The sequence below is a fragment of the Herpailurus yagouaroundi genome, unplaced genomic scaffold, assembly GCF_014898765.1.
Source record: "Herpailurus yagouaroundi ecotype Mexico unplaced genomic scaffold, PumYag 139, whole genome shotgun sequence".
Lineage (NCBI taxonomy): Eukaryota > Metazoa > Chordata > Mammalia > Carnivora > Felidae > Herpailurus > Herpailurus yagouaroundi.
Window position 1 is genome coordinate 37070448 of NW_024412394.1, and position 24274 is coordinate 37094721.

A 24274-nucleotide genomic window follows, 5' to 3' on the forward strand; every position below is an offset into this window, starting at 1 on the left:
ATCCTTTTAGGTTGGGTTAGCCAGAATTCACCCCTTACCCTAGATGTTTCCTCTTGGTAAGTTTCCATCTATTGCCCACCACGCTGCTCTTTAGCTATAAATTCCCACTTGCCCATGCTACATTCAGGGTTAAGTCCATTCTCCCCCACCTCAAGGCCCCACTGCAGTGGTTCCTACACACATCAAGATGGCCATCCTTGAATAAAATCTTTCTCGCCATCTTAACAAGAGTCATTGAATAATTATTTTTTAATGGTACTGGCTGTCTTCATGGATGCTCAGCCCTCGCCACCACCAACTATCACAGGCTGTCTTTCACTGCCCGAGACCAGCCCAGAGGGACTAGAATTCTCTACTTTTTAGAGACCAGATCTCAATGAAATGGGACTTAAAGGAAAACTGTGCTTTCTGCATTATGCCTTAGTGATTTCCAGACTCATGGAAATTTGCAGCTAAGTGTGGCATATCAGAAAGTGCTCATTACAGAGTCTTTCTGAATAGAAAAGACATATATCTGATCCCAGCATCCTTCTAAAGTGTCCCTCTTTGGTCATCCTGCAAGTTCCTTTGGGCAGGGACTGACTTTCATTCATCAACGTGTGATCCGGTGGTGGATGGATGTTTATTGTTTTGGATCAAGCATGTAAAATGTAAAAGATGGTCAAGGTCTGATAATCAAGCACTAGCTGGTTACTTGGGTGAGTCTACCCTTGCCTTTGGTGAAATAACTAAACCAGGATCTCTAGCTTCAGGTGGAGAAGCGCACCTCCGCTCCTTGCCTGTCCCTCCTTGCCTGCTCATACCTTCTACTTTCCCCACCTCCCCACTGTTGGGAAGGAATGCTTTTGGGGGCAGGTGGACACAGTGTCCTCTCACAGTAAATAGGAGCCCTTTTAGATATTGGATTTATCCATTTTGATTTAGATAGGGAATTCATAAAGTTTCTTGTTATTTTTAACTTTTATAAAATCTGTATTTGGCTTTCTAATTCTGCTGGGTGTTGCAAATATTCTTTTAGTTAATCCTCATGACTGTTTACTATCTCTTTTCCAGTTGTGGAAATTGAGTGCTGCTGTTAGTACATAGGATTCACATTCAGGACTATGGCCCTCCAAAGTCATTGCTATGCTGTGCTTCCTTCCAACGTCACTAGGGCCTTATGTATCCATGGTAATGTACCGCCAGCTTCCTGCTCTCTTTCTAAGGTACTACTTAAGTGGCACCTCCATTGAGAAGCCAGCAGGACACCCGAGTTCTCCCCTGTCTCACCTTGGCTCTTTATATTGACCTTCTCATTTGGCGGATGGGTCTCTAAGCAGATTGTCAGCTCTCCAAGGGAGGAAGGAAGAGAGGAAATTGGCCCCTCACCTCTGTTAGGCTTTCCAAATTCTCCTATGTAAGTCCCTGTTCATTGCTTTCAATTGACTGAGGAAATTGGTCTCCTGACCCTAACTGCCAGGCACTCCCTGGTTCCTTCTCAGTTCTGAGGTAGTTTTTAGGGGGAGAGGCAGTATATTACCAGCATTTAGGAGGTCTTTGATTTCTTAGGGGGTCCTCAGGGCTTTCTTAGCTGCCCCTGTTCAGAGGTAAGCACTCCCAGGCTCAGTGCCGAAGGGTGATCTGTCTTTTTAAAACGATGCCTTACTAAGATAGGAGGCAATTTTCTTAAAGTTGCTCAAAGTTCTGCTCTGTCAAAATATGTGTCTCCCAACTGAGCCTCTTTGTTTGCATTTTGCCCAAGGCCTTTTCCCTCTGCCTTCATTGTTAGTTTACAGAAAGCCAGAGAGGATGTTAAAGATTCACTTCACTAATTCATAGCCAATTAGGAAGCTTTGTGTTGAACCTGACTGGAAGGTCTCATTGGCAGTAGATTTGGAGCCTTGCCCCCTGGCACTCCAGGGAATTAAAAAAAACTTCCCTTGATTGGTTAGAAAACAGAATTCTGAAACTAATGGTAGAAACAGTTCCCAATTTGGGCATAGCTGGTTACAATGGTACACACACTATGTTTTATTATCAGAATGAATGCTTGCTTTCTATTAGGTAGCTCTGGGCTAACCCCCATTATCTTTAAGAGTCGTCTTCACATCTAACACTTCTTTGTTTTAACCCACACATGGAGCGGATCTGGGGTGTGCAAATGGGAAGGGACATTATTTTCTTCTTTCTTTGGTGATAGTGCAGTGGCTTTTTCCCAAGTTTGAATTTTGCTCTAATGATTAGTTTTCTTTCCTCAGGACGCTGTTTCAGTTTCATCCTGAATTGTGTTATTACGAGGAAATGCTGATAGTTAACTATGACTGGAAGGTTTCTTAGGTAGAAACCCTCCAGTTGTTGCAGTTTGCTCAGAAAGTGCTTCTGCCTTCCAGCAGAATATAAATTAGGTTGGCTGTGGCAAATGTTAAAAACAACAACAACAACAAAAACAATCTCTTAAGACAGTGCAGGAGTTGTGTTCTGGGGGGGCGGGGGAGGGATTAAAGCTCCCAGATTGTGAAGGAAGAGGTATGCTTGTTCCCTACTTTTTGATGTAGGAAAACTTGAATCTGCATATTTTAGGGCCCCACCTTTCTAATAAAGTGATCCATTAGCTTCCACAATGTTATTTTATCAAGTGTGACTTTAATTTGAATTTCGTGGCCTCAAAGTTGAACTGTTTGGTAAACAAACAAACAAAACCAAAAACCTCCCACAATTTTCTGGGTTGGAATATCTTACCTGGTTCGATGTTGAGAGAGTAGCTGTCTATCTCCAGGTCAAGTTGTTGGGCTGCGGCAGAACGAAAATCCTCCAAGACCCCCTGCACAGCCTTGGTGAGGTTATATGGCACCGACTTAGCAAACTTCAACTTGCTATTCACAATCACACTCCCGTTTCTGAAGTTAAGAATTTCAAGTTGCTTAAATCCCGTAAGATTGGAGCGTAGATATGGAACCAGCTGCAGAATAAAAGATGGTTGACCCTTAACTGTGTTCTAAGTGCTCAGCTGCCGCTAATTCCATTTATACTCACTTCTCATTATCTGAGGCATACATTTCAGTTCCTGTTTGTTTTTACTTTTGTGTCTGGATTTAATGTGAGACCAGAACACGACTATTTAATGATCTGTTTGCAGTGATTATGTGCCATATTTCCACCTTTCTATTTGTGTATTGAGATGGATGGGCAGTGATTTTCTTCCTGATGAATTGTGAGAACAGAGGATTTTTAAAAATCTAGGCCAATGCTATCAGCAAAGCAGGACTGCCAGGTTCCGTTATCAAAACAAAACAAAACAAAACAAAACAAAACAAAAACCAAGTAAATAAAAACATGTTCCAAACTGAGCCCAGGAGCAGACTGACCTGCTGCTGTATAAATGGGACATTTATTTAGAAGCAACCAATTGAAATGACCCTATTGAAATAACAGCTTACATATCAGCTTGTCTGTCCATGCAGGACATGTTTCATGGTCAACTCATATGCTGTGTAGTAGAAACAGCAGGGAACTGGCAGCCAGGAGACTTGGGTGTTGGTCCTGGAACTGTCCCCAGCTATCTGTGTGACCTTCATCAAACCATTTCTCCATTGCATTGTACCTCAGTGCCCTTATCTGAATTGTGAGAAAGAAGAAAAAGTGGTTCCCTAAGGACTTTTCCCAAACTGTAATTTAATAATCTGAAAAGTAGGCCCCAGGGCATTGTGTTTCAGATTCCCACACTGGCCTATTGGGAGTCATAGCCATCCCTGAGATCATTTTGCAGAAATGTCTGAAGCTCAGCAGTATCTTGCTTTGTTCTTGGCCCTGAAAGTTGGTCCCCTCATTCATGAAGTGACATCTACAAACACAGCACACAGATGCAAGCTAAAATCTCCCAGGCTTGGCCCAGATCTACTTTTTTTGCTGCCTGTCTTCACCCCACCAGGATTTTAACTCTGACCCTGCCCACATTCCAATAGCCATGATTCCCCAGCCCCCCAACCCCCACAGGTTATTGTAAAAATAAAATGAAATTTTATACAAAACGTGGAACTTCTTTTCTCAGTCTACTCTCAGTACTCTCCTACTTACACTGACTGGGCTCATTCTTTGTGTCTTAGCATTGCGTTGGCCTCTGGTGGGATTCCCTGTCTTCATCTGGTATGCAGATGACAAGCTGCCCCCATCTCCCCAATCCATTTTCTTCTTCACTGGCATGAGGCTGCCTTGTTGGAGACCACATTTCCCAGTCTCCCTTGCAGCAAGGTGTGGCCATGTGACTAGTTCCCATCAACAGAATATGAGTGGAAGGGATGAGGGTAACTTTGGTATCACTTGCTTAGAAAACTGCTTGCCCTGGGCCTCTTCTCTCAAGTGGAAACAGGGATTTACCAGTGCCTCAGCCTTGATTGTGTGAATGAAGAAATAACATTGGGGGCTGGCAGAATTATAAGATAGAGGAAATGTGAGTCCCTGGATGGCACTGTAGAGCAGAACTGCCCTATCTGTCACGTTGAAGACAAATATATAAACTTGAATCCTACTTAAGTTACTATATTCTTTTTTTTTCTTGAAGTACAGTTGACACACAATGTTATATTAGTTTCAGGTGTACAACATAGTGATTCGACAAGTCTATGTTATGCTGGCCACAAGCGTAGCTATGATCTATCACTATAGTTAAGTTATTATATTCTTGATCTCTTCACTATGGAAGCTTAGTATGTACCCTCATTAATACACCTGAGCTAGGTGCACTGGGTCTCTGTTCCCTGAGATTGCCCCAGTACCTACTTAGCACACTGGGGTGTCTGTGTGTGTGTGTGTGTGGGGACAGGGGCGGGGAGATAGCACAAAGTCTTACCTTAAAACAAAGTTTTCTTTTAGAGTTCACTTGAAGACTTGGTTTTTATGTGGCTTTAATTTGCATGGTTACTTAACTTATATGAAGCTTACAAATATTTTTCTGGTATTTTCAGAAATTCTACAATTTTTGTGATATGCATTGTGTACTTGACTTTAATTGGCTGTACAGAGGTATGAGAGAGTTGAGCCTTTCTCATTATATACATTTCTCTTATTGTACATGTAGAAAGAAAATAAACGTGAGTTTGGGGGGTATTTTATAATCAAAGATATATGCCATCATGATCATCATTTCACTTTCTTTGTTGGGGATCAGGGATGATAGCCATTTAGCTATTTTTTTAGTTTTACAGGAACTTAAGAAGAGCTAAGAAAAGAGTCCTTACACTTGAAGTCTTGGCCTCATCTGTTGTGGACCTTTCTAATTTTGAATCCTTCCGTTTTGATGGCTGGAAAATAGCTTGTGGCATTATAACTTAGGAAAAGTTTGCTCCTATTGCTTTTAAATTCCACATCCCATGCTTGAATGGCTATGTACTATCCCTGGGAAAACTAAAATAGGAAGAACTATAATGGGGGCGCCTGGGTGGCTCAGTCGGTTAAGCGTCCGACTTCAGCTCAGGTCAGGATCTCGCGGTCCGTGAGTTCGAGCCCCGTGTCAGGCTCTGGGCTGACGGCTCAGAGCCTGGAGCCTGCTTCGGATTCTGTGTCTCCCTCTCTCTGCCCCTCCCCCTCTCACAGTGTCTCTCTTTCTCTCTCCCTCTCTCTCTCTCTCAAAAATGAATAAACATTTAAAAAATTTAAAAAAAGTAAGAACTATAATGAAAAGACCTTAAGGGTAAGATCTCATGAGGCTGAGTGGCAGTGTCTGTCCGGAGTGTCGACCACAGAACTTACTTGCTTATTGGATCTGAATCCATCCCCACACTTTAGCTGAATGCCTTCAGCCACAGCTATCTCAGAGGCTTGTCTCTCTCAACATTCACTGCTCAAGACAGAGAGTGATTATATTATAAAGTAACAACACAGAAAGGAAGAACACACAGAGAATCGGAATCAGTGCTTACTCACCAGCTGTGTGAATTGTTGCTCCAGAGCTTGGTACTCTAGAGAGCTCTTGTTGAACAGGTTGTTGGAGAAGGGCATGTTAGCGACTCGCAGACTGAAGAACACTACCAGCTCTTGGCCCTTGCTGGCAGTGGTCATAGAACTAGTGGTGATGTACTGTAAAGCTGGGCTAGGTGTGATATTCTCCAAGAAACGATCCGGGGTAGAAACATACCCACTGAATCTTGGTAGCTGAGAGGAGGCAGGAGCATCAGATATATCCATTACATCTAAGTCTCTCACTATTTCCTGGCTGCCTGATGATGCAGATGGCTGTGAAATTTCCAGAGCCGATTGGCTGATGGTAGAATAATCATCTGTGGGGATGGTTAGTCCTGGGATTAGTACTGTTTGGTCGACGGGCATTATGTCTGTGACACTTTGGTTAGTCAGAGAGAAGATGCTTGAGGCAGTAAAGAAAGGTAGAGTGTCTGATAGGGAAGCAGGTGGAGACCAAGAACTGTCTGTGGAAAAAGCTTCCGAGTCCAATTCATTATGTCCAAGTATTTTCCACAAAGAATAGAAAGAAAGAAAGGAAATCCAAAGTCAGCCTTAACTTAAAAAAACAAACAAACAGCATTTGCATTGATTGTTTTAATGTCATACATTTAAAGAACAAGAAATTGGTATTGAAAGGATAGATAGTCCCTTGTCCAAACCTAGGGAGAGAAAGGGTGGGTCCTTGTACCCATTTTGTTCAGGCCCAAATAGTTCTGGGAAGATGACACTAAGAGACCACCAGTAACCTAAAATTTCGGGAATTTCTGCCTAGCCAGATACAACACACCTAGGGACCAGCTGGTAAAAACTGACAAGGTCACCAGTTGTTGCCAAAACACAGATGGCATTGGAACATATTTGGATCCCACATTGCCATCTGGAACTCCCAGCCAATTAGCTATGCAGTTTGGGCCCAGAAATTTTATTCACCTTCCAGTCATGCAAGCCTGCATTTTATGCATCTGGATTTTTTTGGATACCAGTGAACACATTTTGGTAGTTTTACCACTTAAAACTTAAATTATGCTTTTCCAATATGGGATAATCTGACTGAATAACTTGCCAATTTGCAAAATGATTTTGCAAAAGTAAAGGTGTGGGTGACACATAAAATGTGAACATTGTATTGGCTACACATCTTGTTAAATATTTGATAGTATTGAAAGATCTTTTCACTTTTACATGAGTATACCTTGATAATTTCTACCACTACTTTGCATTTCTTCCTTGGGTGGGAACACATTGAACCACCAAAGTCTACTCCCTTTTGGGGACAAGATTAAAATCAGTAAGTATTTATGAACTGAGAAAGTGGTTATATGAAACTTTCAGATAAGAGATTGGTGGGTTATTAAAATATTCCAATAAACTTAAATCCAGAGCCACTGACAATATTTAAGGCATTAGGCAGATCAAAACAAGGAGCTTTCCGTGATCACTTCAGCAGCATTTTGGCAAATATGTGGGAAAGCCGAGTTGAAATCCAAATGCTAAGCATGATGAATGGACTGTCTGGATGCAGATATAATCTTTGGACTCTCAGTCAGCTAATTTACTAGAGTGCAATCACCCAAACTGAAACTCCAAGTGATAAACAGCTCTGAAAGGTAGAATCATATTATATTTATTAGTTTCTTAAAATAAAATCTGCCTGCTGGTGAATTGTACCCAGATTTCAGAGAAGTACCCTCTTTTCTCTTCCTTGGGGAGAATGCTTAGGTGTGTTTACCCATACTTCATTCAAGTGTCATAAACGGTGTTTTCTAACATCCACGATCTCTCTGGATATACACCACAGTTTTATTCAAATCTTCATTGCCATGGACTGAATATTTGCATCTCCCTCAGATTCATACTTTCAAGCCCTAATCTCCAATATGACAGCATTTGGAGGTGGGTCTTTGGGAGGTAATTAGGTCATGCGGGTAGAGCCCTCATGAATGGGATTAGTGCCTTTATAAGAAGAGATGCAGAGAGACGATTTCTCTCTCTGCCACGTGAGAGAAGGCATCCTTCTTTCTGCAAACCAGAAAGAAGTGCCTCACCAGGAACCAAATCAGCTGGCAACTTAATCTTCGACTTCCTGGCCTCAGACACTGAAAAATAAATTCCTGCTATTTAAGTCACCTAGACTATGATATATTGTTACAGCAGCCTGAGCTGGCTAAGACATCCATAGAAGGATCTGGGATGAGTAAACGAAAAGGCTTCGAGGGTTATCTGTGATTTGATTGGACTTCTTCGTGTCATGGGGAAATAAATGCTTATAAACCTGTGTTCCTATGACGTGATGTTGCTGCTTCTCTAGATGATAAGGGTCTGGGAAGAAGCACAATGATAGAAATCTGCATTCTGTTTCTGGGCCAGCATCTTATTACTCACACTTTTGTTACTGTATAGACGTTAGCCAGATTAAAACGGTCCACTGCCTTATGTCATCAACCAGTAAAAGTGAATTCCTAACTCCTTCCCTTTGTAGCACCTTAACACTCATCTTTTACACTCAAAATAAACCTAAAGAAGTCCTTTCACTGACAGAACAGTTGGCTACTTAAATGTAGGATTCCTAGATGAAATACTAGATGAAAATTATTCGTTATTTGTCTTAAATTCAAATTTAGCTGGGCATCTCGTATTTTTCTTTGCTTATTCTAGCAGTCCTACTTAAGTGTGGTTTTAAAAAACTCTACTCTCTCTTGGCTTGAGACTGAATCTATTAAGGCTATAGGTCATTCTTTTGAAATAAAAATATTGTCACATCTCAGCACCACTTCTAAATGTATTTTAAATAATGATCTTTTCATTAGATCCTTATGTAGAAATTATACATGGCAGTGACACAGGCCATTTCAACATGAAGTTTTTACACTGCAACAGAGAAGTCAAGCACTGAAAGCCATTTACTTTATCATGAGGTATGCAAAATGAGCAGACTCATAATAACATGACTTTTAGCTTTTATATTACAGTGTGTGTGGGATTCCTGTGAGGGTGTGGGTTGTGTTTATATGTCAGTGTGCATGGTGGGGTTGCTGGTTAGAATCCCAGCTGCTGGGTAGAGAGGAAATGGTTAATTTGGTCACTTTCTGCATGGGAGACCTGTCTAAAAGCAAAGGTTGCAGAGACATTGGTCTAAACCAAAGTAGATGAACTCAGGTTAAGCTGAAGTCCACAGTGAGAGAAGCCAGTAATGGGTTAAGATGAGCACAGTGGGGGCAGCCAGAAACCCTACTGGTAACCAGAGGAAGGCAAAGCACAAAATGAGCAAAGCGTGACAGACAAGTGCAGATGAAAGAATATTTTAAATGTTTCTAGGAAAAGATACACACACACTTATGTCATAAACATCAGTAGCCATCTATTTTATGTTTAAAAATCTAAAAAGAGATTCCACAATCTCTTTCAGATCTTCAAGTGGCATGACCAGCAATTCTTAATTCTATATCAAACTAATCCATTCTTATTTATCATGACAAGAAAGTTACTACCTTCTTTTTGGCATATTATAGGGACAGGAAATAAGTGTTTATTATACATGCATTGAACAGATAAATACTGTTGGACTACTATGTGCCAGGCACTGTTCCAGGTACTGGAATATATCAGTGAGCAAAAGAGTTGAAAGTTTTGGCCCCAAGGAGCTTTCTGTCTAGTAGAGGAAGACAGAAAGTAAACAAGTAAACAATAGGAAATATGTAGTATTCCAAGTGGTGATAAGTGCTATGGAAATAAAGTAAAGTGGGAAATGGGTGGGAATGTTGGTTTGGCAATGTATACACAGCAGTCACTGAAAATCTAATATTTGAGCAAGATCTGAAGGAGGTGAGAGAGTTTAGCCATGCGGCAAATGCAAATGAGCAAGCCAAAGAAAGAAAGGTGTTTTTCATGTTTCAGTAACAGCTGGCTGGGAGGGCAGCATGGCTAGAATGGCGTTCTATACTATCAATTAAGTGTGAGGGTGACAAAAAATATTTTCAAACACTCAAAGCCTCAAAAAATCCCTCCCAGATACCCGTTTTAAGGATGTTTTCACCTAAAACAATGGTAAACCAAGAAATAGGAAGAAATGGGATACTGAAAAAAACTTAGGGAAACCCTGAAAGGTGGTGAAGGGGTCTCTCAAGGAGGTAGGTACCCCAGGTGTCTCAAGAGACAAGTATATAGAATGCTTGTATCATCAAACCTTCTGCTATTGCAGTCAATTTTTTAACTTGACAAAACTGTTGGAGGATATGCTCCAAAAGACAAGATAGTAAACACAGAGAGAGGAAGCCTGAAGTCTAGGGATCAGGGAATCCAACTCAGAAGAAGGCCAAGGAAATTCTAAGAATGATAGCAAAGGGAATTTTCAGGGGACAGCTTTCTGTAGGCTTAGAGAGTAGCAGTCTAGACAGAAAGAGAGGAGGGTCTCCAAACATTGGAAGTGATACATTACCTGATGTGTAAAAATGTTAGAAAATTCAGCGGAAAGTTTGAGAATAATGACATTAAATACAAAGAAAACTAAGCAAATAAAAAAATCAAAGAAAACATTAACTCTAGGAAAACAGAAAGGAAACATAGAGCAAATAGGTCAGTGGTGAATATGTAAGTGATGAATATTGATTTAATAAGTCATTACCTTATTGGGAAGATGGGGTGGTAGGAGAATGGTATTGTAAGAAACATAAACCTTTATTGACAAGAATAGAAAGACAATAAATGATATACATAACTGATGACTCAAAAATGCATAGCATTTAAAATTATGGGAAGAGTAAATTCCAGAAGAAATTGCTGAGTCAAAAGACTACTTTTGATAAGTGGGACTGCACAGTGGGGAGATGTGAAGTGGGGAATTGCTGTATTTTTCAGAACACTTTAATATGACTTGATCTAAAAAAATTAAGTGCTTATTTGGGATAATTGTATATTCAAATGCAGTTCTAAGAAATAATAGAGAGTGACATCAGTAAAAATGGCAGAGTAACTCCAAAAACCAAGCTGACCTTCACATTTGAAAGTTATAGCTAGTAAGTAGTTGTGATATAATAAGAAATATACATTTGGTCTCTTCTTCCACTTCCTAACACAGAGCTCCTAAGTTCCTTGTAATTTCCTGGGTGATAGGAACATCTTTCATCCTAGTGAGGTGAATGTTGGTGGGTTCCTGGATAGCATCAGGATGGGGGCTGGCCACTGGAATGACCAAGACAGGATTAGAAGTTGGAAATTTCACTTCTATCCCCCATCCTCTGAGGAGAAGTGAGGGGCTGCAGATTGTTAATAATTGATCATGCCTATGTGTTGAAGCCTCCATTAAAATTCCTAAACTGTGGTTTTTGTAGAACTTCTGGGTTGGTGAATACATCCATGTGCCAGGAAAGTGGTGCACTCCAGTTCTACAGGGACAAATGCTCCTGCACTTGGGACCTTTCCAGAACTCAGCCTATGTATCTCTTCACTTGCCTGTTCATTTATATTTGTTAGTATGTCCTTTATAATGCCTTAATGCAGCTAAGGGTTTCATTGAATTCCGTGAACCATTATAACAAATTATGAAACTTGAGAAGGTGCTTGTTGGAACCCCCAATTTATTTTCATTTTTCTAAATTTTATTTCTTTTAATAAAAATTGTATATATTTAAGCTAAATAACATGATTTGACATACATATACATAGTGAGATGGTTATAACAGTCAAGCTAATTAAAATATCTCCTCACATAGTTACCATCTTTTTCCTTGTGAAGAGAAAGCTACTGAAATCTACTGCCAGCAAATTTTCCATATTAAATACAGTATTATTAACCACAGTCAGCAGGCTATACAGTAGACCTCTGGACTTATTTATCCTATATAACTGTGACTTTATATCCTTTATATCGTCCCATTATCCTTTATATCCTTTATATCGTCCCATTTCCCTCACCTCCCTGTCCCTGGTAACCACCATTATGCTTTCTGCTTCTAGGTATTGACTTTTTAAGATTCCACATATGAGTGAGATCACGCAGCTTTTTTTTTCTTTCTGTATCTGGCTTATTTCACTTAGGACAATGTCTTCCAGCTTCATCCATGTTGTTGTAAATGGCAGAATCTCCTTTTTAAAGGCTGAATAATATTGCGTTGCATCACAATTTCTTTAACTGTTCATCCATTGATGGATACTTACAGCTCATTGATCAAAAGTACAAGTAATAGTCTGGGACTTGCATCTGAAGTGGGGGGCAGTCTTGTGGAGCTGAGCCCTTAACCTGTGGGGTCTGCACCAACTCTGAGTAGTTAGTGTCATACTAAATTGCACAATAGCCAATTGGTGTCTGAAGAGTTGGAATATTGATTGATATTAAAAACTCCTCCACACATTTGATGTTAGAAGTATTGTGAATAGAGAAATAGTATTTCTTTTAGTAGCTAAGCCCTCAGGAACTGTGACATGCATGAGCCTTTCTTCAAACAATTGGAGCACCTGACTGACTGGCTCAGTGGGTTGAGCATCTGACTTCAGCTCAGGTCACCATCTTGTAGTTCCTGAGTTTGAGCACCACATGGGGCTCGCTGCTGTCAGCACAGTTTGCTTTGGATCATTCCTCTCCGCCCCCCCCCCCCCCCGTGCCTCTCCCCTGCTTGTGCTCTCTCTCTCTCTCTCTCAAAAATAAAAAAAAATTAAAGAAACCCCAATTATATCATGATACATCCCAGCTAGCTAAACGACACATCAAAACAGATAACTCAGGAATATAGAAGCTGTGGTAGAAGGTTTGAGAGAGAGAGTGCTAAATCCACTTAAATATGGAAATCTGCCAAGAAGCCATAAGAATTGTGACTGCAGAACCAATTCTAAACTTAGGAAATGTGACAATTGTAAAATACTCACCTAACTACCAAAACTTGGGATGTAGGGGGGTGAAGATGGCTGGACTATGAGTGTTTTTTTCTAAAGCTTACTTATTTATTTTTGACAGAGAGAGAGAGAGAGAGAGGCAGGGAGAGAGAATCCCAAGCAGGTTCCACACTATCAATGCAGGGCCCCACGTGGGGCTCCAACCCACAAACTGTGAGATTAAGACCTGAGCTGAAATCAAGAGTCAGATGGTTAACTGACTGAGCCACCCAGGCGTCCCTGGACTATGAGTGTTTTGATAAATTTGATAAATTTATCATAGCAGTACATCAAAGATGCTGCCTAGTGTTGGTACATATAATGTAAATGATAATGACTACAAGTTGATATTTTAGGTAGTCTTTCTTGAGGGATCTCTTAAGAATGAATATGTCATGAAGTAAGGAAATATTTATCTAAAATTGAGCAATTTTTTGCTCTTCATTTCAGTTTCTTTTTCTTCTGTTAAAGTCAAGTAAAATTACGTACAGTCCATTTTATTAGGATGGTATTACAGAAAAATTCCATTTTTGTACAAGTACTTCAATCTATCCTTTTATCTTTTTAATTGTATTGAGAGATATCTGAAATGATAGGTATCATTTAATTATTTCTGAGTAGCAAAATTGCAGCATCTTTATTTCACTTTTTTTTTGTAATTTTCTCCATCCTTTAACATTTTAAATAATAAGCATGAGTTATTTTTTTGGAAAATAATGGTAATTACCATCTTAAAAAGCCTATTGTTTAGTCATTCAACATAAATATATATCTATTGTTTTTCTCACAGATATTATTTTTAGGTTTTTGTAAGCCTCAGATTAAAAAATAGCTTCATGGTTATCGAGAGTGAATGTGAAATTTCAAATGTATCTACATTTTATTTTATTTTATTTATTTTTTAATGTTTATTTATATTCGAGAGATAGAGACAGAGTGTGAACAGGGGAGGGACAGAGAGAGGGAGAGAGGGAGACAGAATGTGAAGTAGGCTCCAGACTCTGAGCTGTCAGCACAGAGCTGGACGCAGGGCTTGAACCCACGAACTGCAAGATCATGACCTGAGCTGAAGTCAGACGTTTAACTGACTGAGACACCCAGGTGCCCCTTAAAAAATTTTTTTTCAAATGTATCTACATTTTAAGTAAAAGTCTTAAGCAGAGATACAACAGAAACAAAATATTTTACTATCAATTCTTTATGGTTTTTAATAATGTTAAAATAATATCTGTATTAAAACTGAAAATGGTAAGAATCTTAATTTGTAAACCCTGGGAACCTTATTGTGTTTTCTTACTATTTTAGTTAGGTGTTTCTATGAGGGTATGCCTCAAAATCTAGTCTTAGGGGCCTTCTGGGTGGCTTGGTTAAGCGTCCAACTTTGGCTCGGGTCATGATCTTGGTTTGTGAGTTCAAGCCCCGCATCGGGCTCTGTGCTGACAGATCAGAGCCTGGAGCCTGCTTTGGATTCTGTGTCTCCCTCTCTCTCTGCCCCTCCCCTGTCCATGCTCTGTCTCTCAAAAATAAATAAATGTTAAAAAAATTAAAAAAAAATCTAGTCTTGGGTGGCAGGATTGAGGAATATTTATTTGGCACCTGTTATGTTCTAGGTACTATACAGGCATATTTAAAAAAAAAACAAAAAACCTTTCCATTTACTTTAAGCCATTTTATGTTTTTCCAACTGATTATACACTTTGTATTGGCTACTTGATGTGAATTACTGTAGTCTTGAAGTATCTGTCTAATTATGTCTTCTCAAATGATTTGATTTAAGTGGGTAATTAAGAAAGGCAGCCTAAGGCTACAAAGATGAGCTTCCCCTCAACCAGTGGTCACCATTAGAATGAAATATGCACATCTATGTATTCTATTATGGTGCGTTCTTCTTCCCAAATCATCAATCAACAAAGGTACATTTTTTTTTTTTTTGCAATTTAGTTTATTACACCTTTCCCTCACTTAAATAAAACCTGAATCTGAGAATTCTTAGACTTAAACTCTGCCTTATATAATATAAAAACTACACAGCTCGGGGCTGCAGCGCACCTGATTACCTTCTCTCTTCACTCTGAGTAACGTATCTCTAACAACTTTCATTTTAAAATCAGTCCTGTAGGGGCACCACACCTGGGTGGTTCAGTCAGTTAAGTGTCTGACTTCAGCTCAGGTCATGATCTTGTGGTTCTTGTGTTTGAACCCTGCATTGGGCTCTGTGCTGATAGCTCAGAGCCTGGAGCCTGCTTCAGACTCTGTGTCTCCCTCTCTCTATGCTCTGCCCCCCCCATCTCTCTCTCTCTCTCTGTCTGTCTCAAAAAATAAACATTAAAAAAAAAAATTAAAGTCAGCCCTGTATAAGGCAATTGTGAAGATGCATTTAGAAAAAGCCCATCTATGTCTTTCCTTCGTTTGTTGGTGGCCTTAATAAAATTTTTGATTGTCTTCTCTGAATACATAAACATTTTAGGACAAATGAAGTAACTGTTACATGGTTATGACATGCAGCGATGTTGTAACTTCTAATAGCATGGTCATATTTCAATTCTGAAGGACTTCTGAATTATTTATTCTAAGATTATTGAAAAGGTTGTGTTTTTCCAATTTTGGCTTGCAAGTGAAATAATCAATTTATTTTTCTCTCTATTAATAACTTCATATATATCTAAGGAAGTAATAAAGATTAAGATAAAATAAAATGTGAATTTAGAACTATGGAAAGCACACAAAATATTATATTGTAGACAGTCTCTAATAGGGTCATTGATGACCCTTAATTTCTGTTATTCATATCCCTGTACAGTAGTAAACTGCCCCATTGAAAATTACTGCTGACAATGTTGAACTTTAATCTGAGCTTTTCCAGAAAACAGCTATGGTTAACAAGCCTTCATCTCAAACCTTTTGCTTTCTGAAATCTCCCCACCATCTTTTTTGTTCTGGGAAAGGGCTAACTGCAAAGAATCACCTTTCTTCATAGGACTTAGGGAAGACTTGCTGTCTACGCTTTCCCAAGATTCCCATAAGCCTCACAGATGACTCCCTTTGATTCTATAGAACTCCACCTGCTTTGAGACAACATGGATGGACCTAGTGGGTATTATACCAAGTGAAATAAGTCAGACTGAGAAAGAGAAATACAACATGATTTCACTCGTATATGGAACCTAAAAAAGAAAATAAAGGAATTAATAATGGAAAGCAGAACCAGACTATAAATACAGAGAACAAACTGATGGTTGCAAGAAGGAAGTGGACAAAATGGGTGAAGGAAAGAGAGAGATATAGGCTTCCGCAATAGAATGAATAAGTCACGGGAATAAAGGCATAGGATAAGGATCACAGTTAATGACACTGTAATAGTGATATAATAAGACAATGGTAGCCACACTTGTGGTGAACACAGTATAATGCATGAACCTGTCAATCTCTAAACTGTGCCCATGAAACTAATGTAACATCGTGTGTCAACTATACTCAAAAAAAAAAAAAAAAAAAAACAAACAAAAAAAAACCCAACAGCAAACCCATCCATGCCTTTCTTTGAGACATTCCTCATTAATGAACTGCTCTCCCTATTGTAACAGTATGAATAAAATTGTGTCCTTAATTATCTGGTATATTTTGTTTTACACACTGCTCTAAGCTCTAATTTTATAAATTATATGTAGGTATGCATTCTTCATTGATTCCCTAAACCAATCATTCCTCAGTTATTAAACACCTACTATGTCGCAGGATAACATGGTGATTTAAATGAATTGCTAGAGAGGACTTTATGGTTATTTTAAAGGCATGTTGCCTTTAAGTCAAGGACTGGAGCAGCAAACCCAGAAAAGAAAATTTCAGTTAATCCACTGATTATTTTTATAGAGAATTAGTGGAATCATTGTTTGATAATTTAGTGGAAACTTGTTTTCTAAAAGTAAGTTTTCTGTATACTCAAGAAAGCACAGAAGAGTAAAAAGGCATTAGACTTAGAAAGTTTGAATATTTGATTCAGTTCTTCCTTTACTTCACTCAATCATTAATTCATTTAACACATATTTATTGCATATTGATATGTGCCAGGCATTTTGCTAGGTCATAATAATAGCTCCTATTTTTTTGTTACTTAGTACATACCAGGCACAGTTCTAAGCATCGTACACATTAACTAAATCTTCACAAGAAGCCCATGAAATAAGTACTATAATGACCATTGCACAGATGGAAAACTGAGGCACAGACAGAAGTTAAATAACTTGCCCAAGGCTGCAAGGCGTTGAGCTTAGGTTTGGAGGCACATAGACTCCAGAACCCATCTTCCTGGACTGCTGACGGTGGGATGATGAACACAACAGACCTGGCCCTTGTCTTCAGGGAACATTCAGTCTTCAAGCGTTAACTATCTGATCACAAGTAGGTGTTGTGAAAGAGGACACTCACAGTGCTTTGGGAAGCATAAAAGGGAGACCTGATTTTCATTTGCTGGTAGATCTGCATTTGTGAAATAAAGCTGGTAAGAAGACTTGTGCTCATGGCTTTAGGGATGTGGTGAGGAGCAAAGCCAAATATGATCTAAGAAAGCAAAATTAACAAGTGCAATTCTTTAAACCACAAGCTGTGCTCATTTGCAGAAAAAAACTGGTGTGTATGTTGGAGATGCCAGTCTGGTTTCAGGAAAGTGTCTTCAGAGAACGACCTTAAGCAATTTTTGATTGTGAACTGCTAAGATCAAAGCAAGTGTTATTTCTTAAAATAAGGCAAACATTTCAGTGCAAATTTGGAAAACTGGTTACTTCACAAAAAATTTTCATAAGAATATCATAAAAATACTGAAGGTAAGTTTAGTGATGATTTTCTTAATTGCAATAAATATTCAACAGTTTAAATGAAAATAAAGTTGGTTTAAAAGTTAAGCATGCATTTTATTTACTTATTTTTTTAATGTTTATTTTTGAGAGAGAGGTGGGGAGTGGGAGGGGTAGACAAAGGGAGACACAGAATCTGAAGCAGGTTCCAGGTTCTGTGCTGACAACTCAGAACCTGATGCAGGGCTCGAACCCACAAGCCATGAGATCATGACCTGAGCCGAAGTAGGACAGTTAACCAACTGAGCCACCCACCCAGGCGCCCTTTAAGCATGCATTTTAAAGGATGATCAGACTTGGTTTTACTGCAGAGTTGTTTTCCTACCAGTCAATGAAAGCAATGCAGTATGGATAGGAATTTTAGAAGGATGCTGCATTTTCCTTTGGGAAGGTGGGAAGCTATAAAATCACAGATGAATTGGACCTAAAATGGAGTATCTCTATTGGCTTGGAAATGCCTGTGCCAGGAGTATATGTTCTCTGAGGGCAGAGTCTGGGTCTTTCATTTGGGAGCATCTTAAATAGAGTACTTTGCACATGCCCAATAATGACTCATGTTTGGTCTGTGAATGAGAAGCTGGAAGTCAGAGGTCAGTTAGTGGTGGTCAGTCACCGTTGTGTGCCAAGTTCCTGAAGCAGAGATGTGTGATGAAATAGGGCCTGGCCATGCCCTAAGCATATTGGAATAAAATGAATTCTGTTCAGAGTAGATCTCTAATGTCCTAAAAAAGTTAATGTAGTTTAGTTCACGCTGGGAAAAATTGTGAAAGATTGTGACATGAGTATAAAAGGTTATTAGGTGTCGGGGTGCCTGAGTCAGTTAAGCCTTTGACTTCCGCTCAGGTCATAATCTCAAGGTTCTTGAGTTCGAGACCCGCATCAGCCTCTGTGCTGACAGCTCAGAGCCTGGAGCCTTTTTCGGATTCTGTCTCCCTCTTTCTCTGCCCCTCCCCCGCTCACGTTCTATCTCTCTCAAAAATAAAAACAAACATAAAAAAAAGATTATTAGGTGTCTTTTCAAGAAAATACTGAGCATCACCTGGCAGACCTTTGGAGTTAGGTACTTTTAGAGGGTTCTGTGCTTTTTATGGTCTTTGGGCTATTTTAAAACTCTATAAGCTATACAGAAGTAATGGCAATGCAAATAATTCAAGTTCTCAGAGATGCAAGAAAATTTTACTTGGATGGAGATGCCATTGATTTCCCTCCTATGGGAGAGATGATTCTAAGCTTTCTATTTTATTGCTGGGTGGATTTTGACAAGTTTTAGAGCAATTTGCAAATTTGTGTCAGCATTCTTGATTGCCTGTATCATGGATTGGCACATTTTTTTTCTGAAAAGAGCCAAATAGTACATATTTTAGGCTGTATAGGTTCTATGGTCTCTATTGCAATGACTTAACTAAGCTGTTGTAGATCTAAAGGCGCTCTAGTAAACCAATGGGCAGGGCTGTGTGTGTGGTGAAATTGAATTTCATACAATTTTCATGTCACAAAATATTATAATTCTTTGATATTTTCTAGAAACAAAAATAAAAACATGTTTATCTTGCTGGTTGTGCAGATATAAAAATAACAATCTGCTTATCTTGCTAGTTGTGCAGAAACAAGCATTAGGCTGGACATGGCCTATAGGGCTATAGTTGGCTGACCCCTGGCTTTTAAATTTTTTTTTTTACATTTATTTGTTTTTGAGAAACAGAGTGAAACAAAGCGTGAGTGGGGGAGGGGCAGAGAGAGAAGGGGACACAGAATCTGAAGCAGGCTCCAGGCTCTGAGAAAGTGGTCAGCACGGAGCCTGATGCGGGGCTCGAACCCACAAACTGTGAGATCATGACCTGAGCCGAAGTTGGACGCTCAACCGAGGTGCCCCTGATCCCTGACTTTTATTTGTCTGTTCTGTGCATTCTCCTTTGAACCAGTTGTAACATCTTATTGGTTCCCTCATTAACTAACGAGTTAAATAAAATCTTCGACATGTGTTCATTTTATATTTGAATGAGAGTCTTGGTTTTATCCCTTTAAAAAATTATTCTTTAACGTTTGTCAAAGGCAGTTAATGGAATCCAACTGAGTTATTTGGAGAGCATGAATCAAAAAACTGATTCTCTGCCCTGAGTAAATATTAGAATCCTGGGAAGTTTTCAGACCTGTATCAGTAGCTGGGCCTTTTTGCAAAGGAATTAATTTCATTTAGAAGAGGGCCCTTACAGTGGTATGTTTGAAAAACCTTCCAGGGCATTCTAATGTGCAGTCAGGACTGAGAACCAGTAAGTCTGAGGAAGTTGCATTTAAAAAAAATTGTTGGTGGGGCGCCTGGGAAGCTCAGTCGGTTAAGCATCTGACTCTTGATGTTGGCTCACAGTTTCGTGAGTTCAAGCCCCACATCTGGCTCTGCGCTGACTCTGTGGAAGCTGCTTGAGGTTTCCTCTCTCTATCGCTCTCTCTCTGCCCCTCTCCAGCTCTCTATCTCTCTCTCAAAATAAACAAACTTAAAAAAATTAAAAAAAAATTCTTGGTAAGGGGTGCCTGTGTGGCTCAGTTGGTAGAGCATGTGACTCTCAAGCCCCATGTAAGGGATAGAGCTTATTAAAAAAAAGAAAAAAGAAACTGCCAAAAAATTTTTTTTTGAGAGGTACAACTCTTTTTTTTTTAAGTTATTTAAGTTGAGAGAGACAGTAAGAGAGAGAGTGTGAGTGGGTATTTAAGTTGAGAGAGACAGTAAGAGAGAGAGTGTGAGTGAGGAAGGGGCAGAGAGAGAGAGGAACAGAGAGAGAATCCCAAGCAGGCTCCACACTGTCAGTGCAGAGGCTGATGTGGGCTCCAACTGACAAACCATGAGATCATGACCTGAGCTGAAATCAAGAGTTGGACACTTAACCGACTGAGCCACCCAGGCACCCCCTGCGGAAAAAAAGTTTTTGGCATATGGAAGGAAAATTGTTACTTTATGACATACAACATACATTAAATAATGGCTAGATTCCTGTGTAATCTTTTAACTTACCTGTGTAATAAGGTTGTGTAATCTTTTAACTTACAGTATAATAGAAAAATCCAATTATATAAGATTATACATTATTCAATTAATTTTTAAAAAATTTTTCAGTTGTTTGAAAATTGGCAAATTAAGATTATTGCCAAAGACTTAAGCATAAGTTTTCACTTATTGGAAGTTCACTTTATTCAATAAAGAATTCAAAGTGGACTAAAGACCTAGCAGTGCTAATAACAACCTATAAAGTGTTATGATTTTCTACTCTTTCTCATGTTTTTTATTTTTTATTTGGATGAGAAGACCTGGAGAGACTTTTTAAATTTGTTTTTAATGTTTTCATTTATTTTTGAGACAGAGAGAGACAGAACATGAGCAGGGGAGGGGCAGAGAGAGACACACACACATAATCTGAAGCAGGCTCCAGGCTCCGAGCTGTGAGCACAGAGCCCGATGCGAGGCTCGAACTCATGGAGTATGAGATCATGACCTGAGCTGAAGTCTGACGCTCAACTGACTGAGCCACCCAGTCAGACTGACTGGGTCTCCACCCTGGAGAGACTTTTTTAAAGCGGGAACTCTAAATTCTCCAAATCTCAAAGTTTCAAGTGACTTTGTGGCACACTCACTAATTGTGATAGCTTAGCTACAAAAATATCAAGTAATTTTATTGTTATCTGACATTTTATACCTTGGGAAGTTTTTTCCCATATTTTATCCAAAATCATCCTCAAAAGTTTTAGCAAATATTGTAACAGGTGATTACATTGCATACAATTTTGTAATTTATTTCCCATAACAAACCAACACTTTTCCCATTATTTGACTCAACATCAGTTACTTAAATAATAGATACAAACCTACAAACCTTTCTTTGGCTTTTTGCCTCTGTTCTCCCTTTCCTCCATCCTGTGTGGTCTGTGTGTGGCCCCCTCTTTCCTGACTCCACCATTCACATACAGCGAGGCTGGTCTGCTGAGGCAGGGAGCCTTTGTATCAAAGATTATGAACTTTTGTTCTTTCTCCATCTTTCCTTTTAGTAAGTCCCAATACACTCTTTCATTTCTGGCATATTTTGTTATTGCTTTCTTTTCCCAGGGCTCATTCTTTATGTCATTTATGTCTGTTAACACCCCTTTGAGAAATGGGGTTGTTACTCTAGTTACAGACAAAGAATCTGAGGCTGAGAAAATTTAAAAGTCCTACTCAAACTTAACTTATGACACAGCACTAAAGTTCAATTTTCCTAACATACCCGTTTGATTTCCACAAAACCCCCAAGTTATTGATGTTGTCCTCTTTGCCAGGGCTTTATTCATTCAAGTATGCATACTTGCATTCATTAAAAAAAAATCACTAAATATCTGGGGCACCTGGGTGCTCAGTTGGTTAAGAGGCCAACTCTTGATTTTGGGCCAGGTCATGATTTCATTGTTGGTGAGCTTGAGTCCCCGCATCGGGCTCTGCAATCACAGTGCAGAGCCTGCTTGGGATCCTCTGCCTCCCTCTCTCCGCCCCTCCTTTACACACGCACCCAAGTGTGTGTGCGTGCACTCTCTCTATCTCAAAAATAAATAAATATTAAAAAAAAAGATCACTGAATATCTACCATCTTCCAGGTACTTGTAAGACACTGGGGCAATAGCAACGAACAAGATATATACATTCCCTGCCTTACCGCTTATAGTAGCTAAAAATACAGTAATAGCTCCAGTTTATTGAACACCTTCTATGTATGTATGTATGTTATTGTACCTAAAGATCACATCCAAGTTTTAAGGTGCTATCACTCCGTCTGAGCAGATAAAGAAACCGAGGCATAGATGAATACATTTTTAGTATAACTATCAGTGCATGAGTACTTAATAAAGTTGTTATTCGGGCAATATAGTCATGGTCTCAAAGAATAATGGGTAGTTTGGCAAGGTGCTAGATGTAATATATGTTGTGAGGAGTTGGATGGAGAAAGGGTGGGGGGTGGGGACATCCAATGAAGTGGTGCTGCTGAATCTTTGTGAATTATAAGCTATTTACAGACAGAACAACGACCCTGCCAATCAGCAGCATATGAATTTACTAACACATGATATAAAACAAGACATCAGCTTTTCACTTTTCAATAACAAATCAATAAACCCCTTAAACCACCATTTTCCAGGTGGCATAACTGTCTTTACGTGCTGCGAGAGGCGGTCTACTGACAATGCCATCACTTCCTTTCCATTCTGGTTAGGGAGAGTCTGGAAGCTGAGATTTGTGTAACTTCTAGCAAGGAGTCCACAGAGACCTTTTTGTCATGAAAACGACTGTAGAAGTTTCAAGTTAAGGAAAATCATGTCAGGTGCATTTTAACAATTGTGAGTCTGACAACGTAGCAAAACCCTTCTTTATATTCTCATAAAATATCGTAATAAAAGAGTAATTATATTTACTAGCAATAAACTTTTTCTCAGAAGAGCAGCTTACCCTGTTAAACCCCAGGCCCTGATGAGGCAAGTGCTGAAATTAATGAGCCAAATGGAAAAATTCAAAGAGTGAAGAGTCAAAGTACTTATGATAAGAAAAAACCTATTGAAGTGAGTATGAAAAATGGGAGTTTGATTCCACACTGTATTGGAGGATTAGCTACTTGGGTTTCTACATGAAGAGTAGGTCTCAGCAACCATGCCTCATGGGTTTCAAGCAAGAGAGTTTCAGACACAATCACATGCTTATGGAATGGCAAATTTTTAAAAAGATCTACCAGAAAATGAATAAATTTGAAGGAGAAATTGGGTTCATGAATACTAAAAAGAGGATAAAATAGATATGTATAAAAGACTAACTTATCCTGATTTAATATTATGTACCAAATCTTATGAGACTTTTTTTTCCAGAAAAATTTAAACATGAGTATGAGTATGTCAGGGAGAGAAAACAATATATCCAAAGTCCCAGAAGTGGAAGACAGCAGGGTACCCCTAAGATAGGGAGTAAAATCAGCATGGCTTGGGCAAGGGCTGGATGGGTGGAGAGAGAGAAGGGAGTCTTGGGTGACTTCTAGGTTTCCAGTTTGGGCACCTTCATTGGAGGTTGTTGTGTTCACTGAGACCAAGAATAGAGGTAGAGAAGCCTCAGTGTTTTTCATTTACAATCCATAAAATGGAGATAATCAGCTATCCTGTGCATCTTATGGGATGGTTTAGAACTGAATTAAATAAAAACGCATGAAAGAGCTTTGAAAGTGGTGAAGCTCAAGTGTAAGTTCTAGTTCGAGCTCTCACTGTGGAGCAGTAGTTCTCTAAGTGTGCCCACAACCCCCCAATGGCATGAATCCCCTGAGAGTTTGTTAGAAATGAAAATTTGCGCCCCCCCCAAACCTACAGAATTAGAAACTCTCAGGGAAGGGCCCAGCAATTTGTTTTAACAAGCCCTCCAAGGGATTCTGATTTGTGGAAAAGTGTGAGAACACTGGTAAAGGAAAGGTTCTACAGTTCATTATGGGAAAGTTTCCAGTGACTGAAGTACTCTGATAAAGCCCAGCCCAGATCTGCCCCTGAGGAGGATGTCAAACAACATCGTTCTTCTGCCTTCAATCTTTCCAGTTCCTCAATCCACAGGTGCCTCTTTATTATATTTGACTTAGGTCAAG

At 39.3% G+C, this 24274-nt stretch overlaps 1 protein-coding gene across 3 annotated transcripts in view; it reads right to left on the reverse strand.

Moving 5' to 3' along the window:
- The window catches only part of IMPG1 (interphotoreceptor matrix proteoglycan 1), a 132905-nt gene that overhangs the window by 24482 nt on the left and 84149 nt on the right, over nt 1-24274 (reverse strand). For all 3 annotated transcript variants that reach the window (XM_040473994.1, XM_040473993.1, XM_040473992.1), the window contains 2 exons: nt 5899-6410; nt 2719-2938 (listed from right to left, as the gene is read on the reverse strand). In XM_040473994.1, the coding sequence (XP_040329928.1) occupies nt 2719-2938; nt 5899-6410 (732 nt within the window). The remainder of the gene's footprint in view (nt 1-2718; nt 2939-5898; nt 6411-24274) is intronic.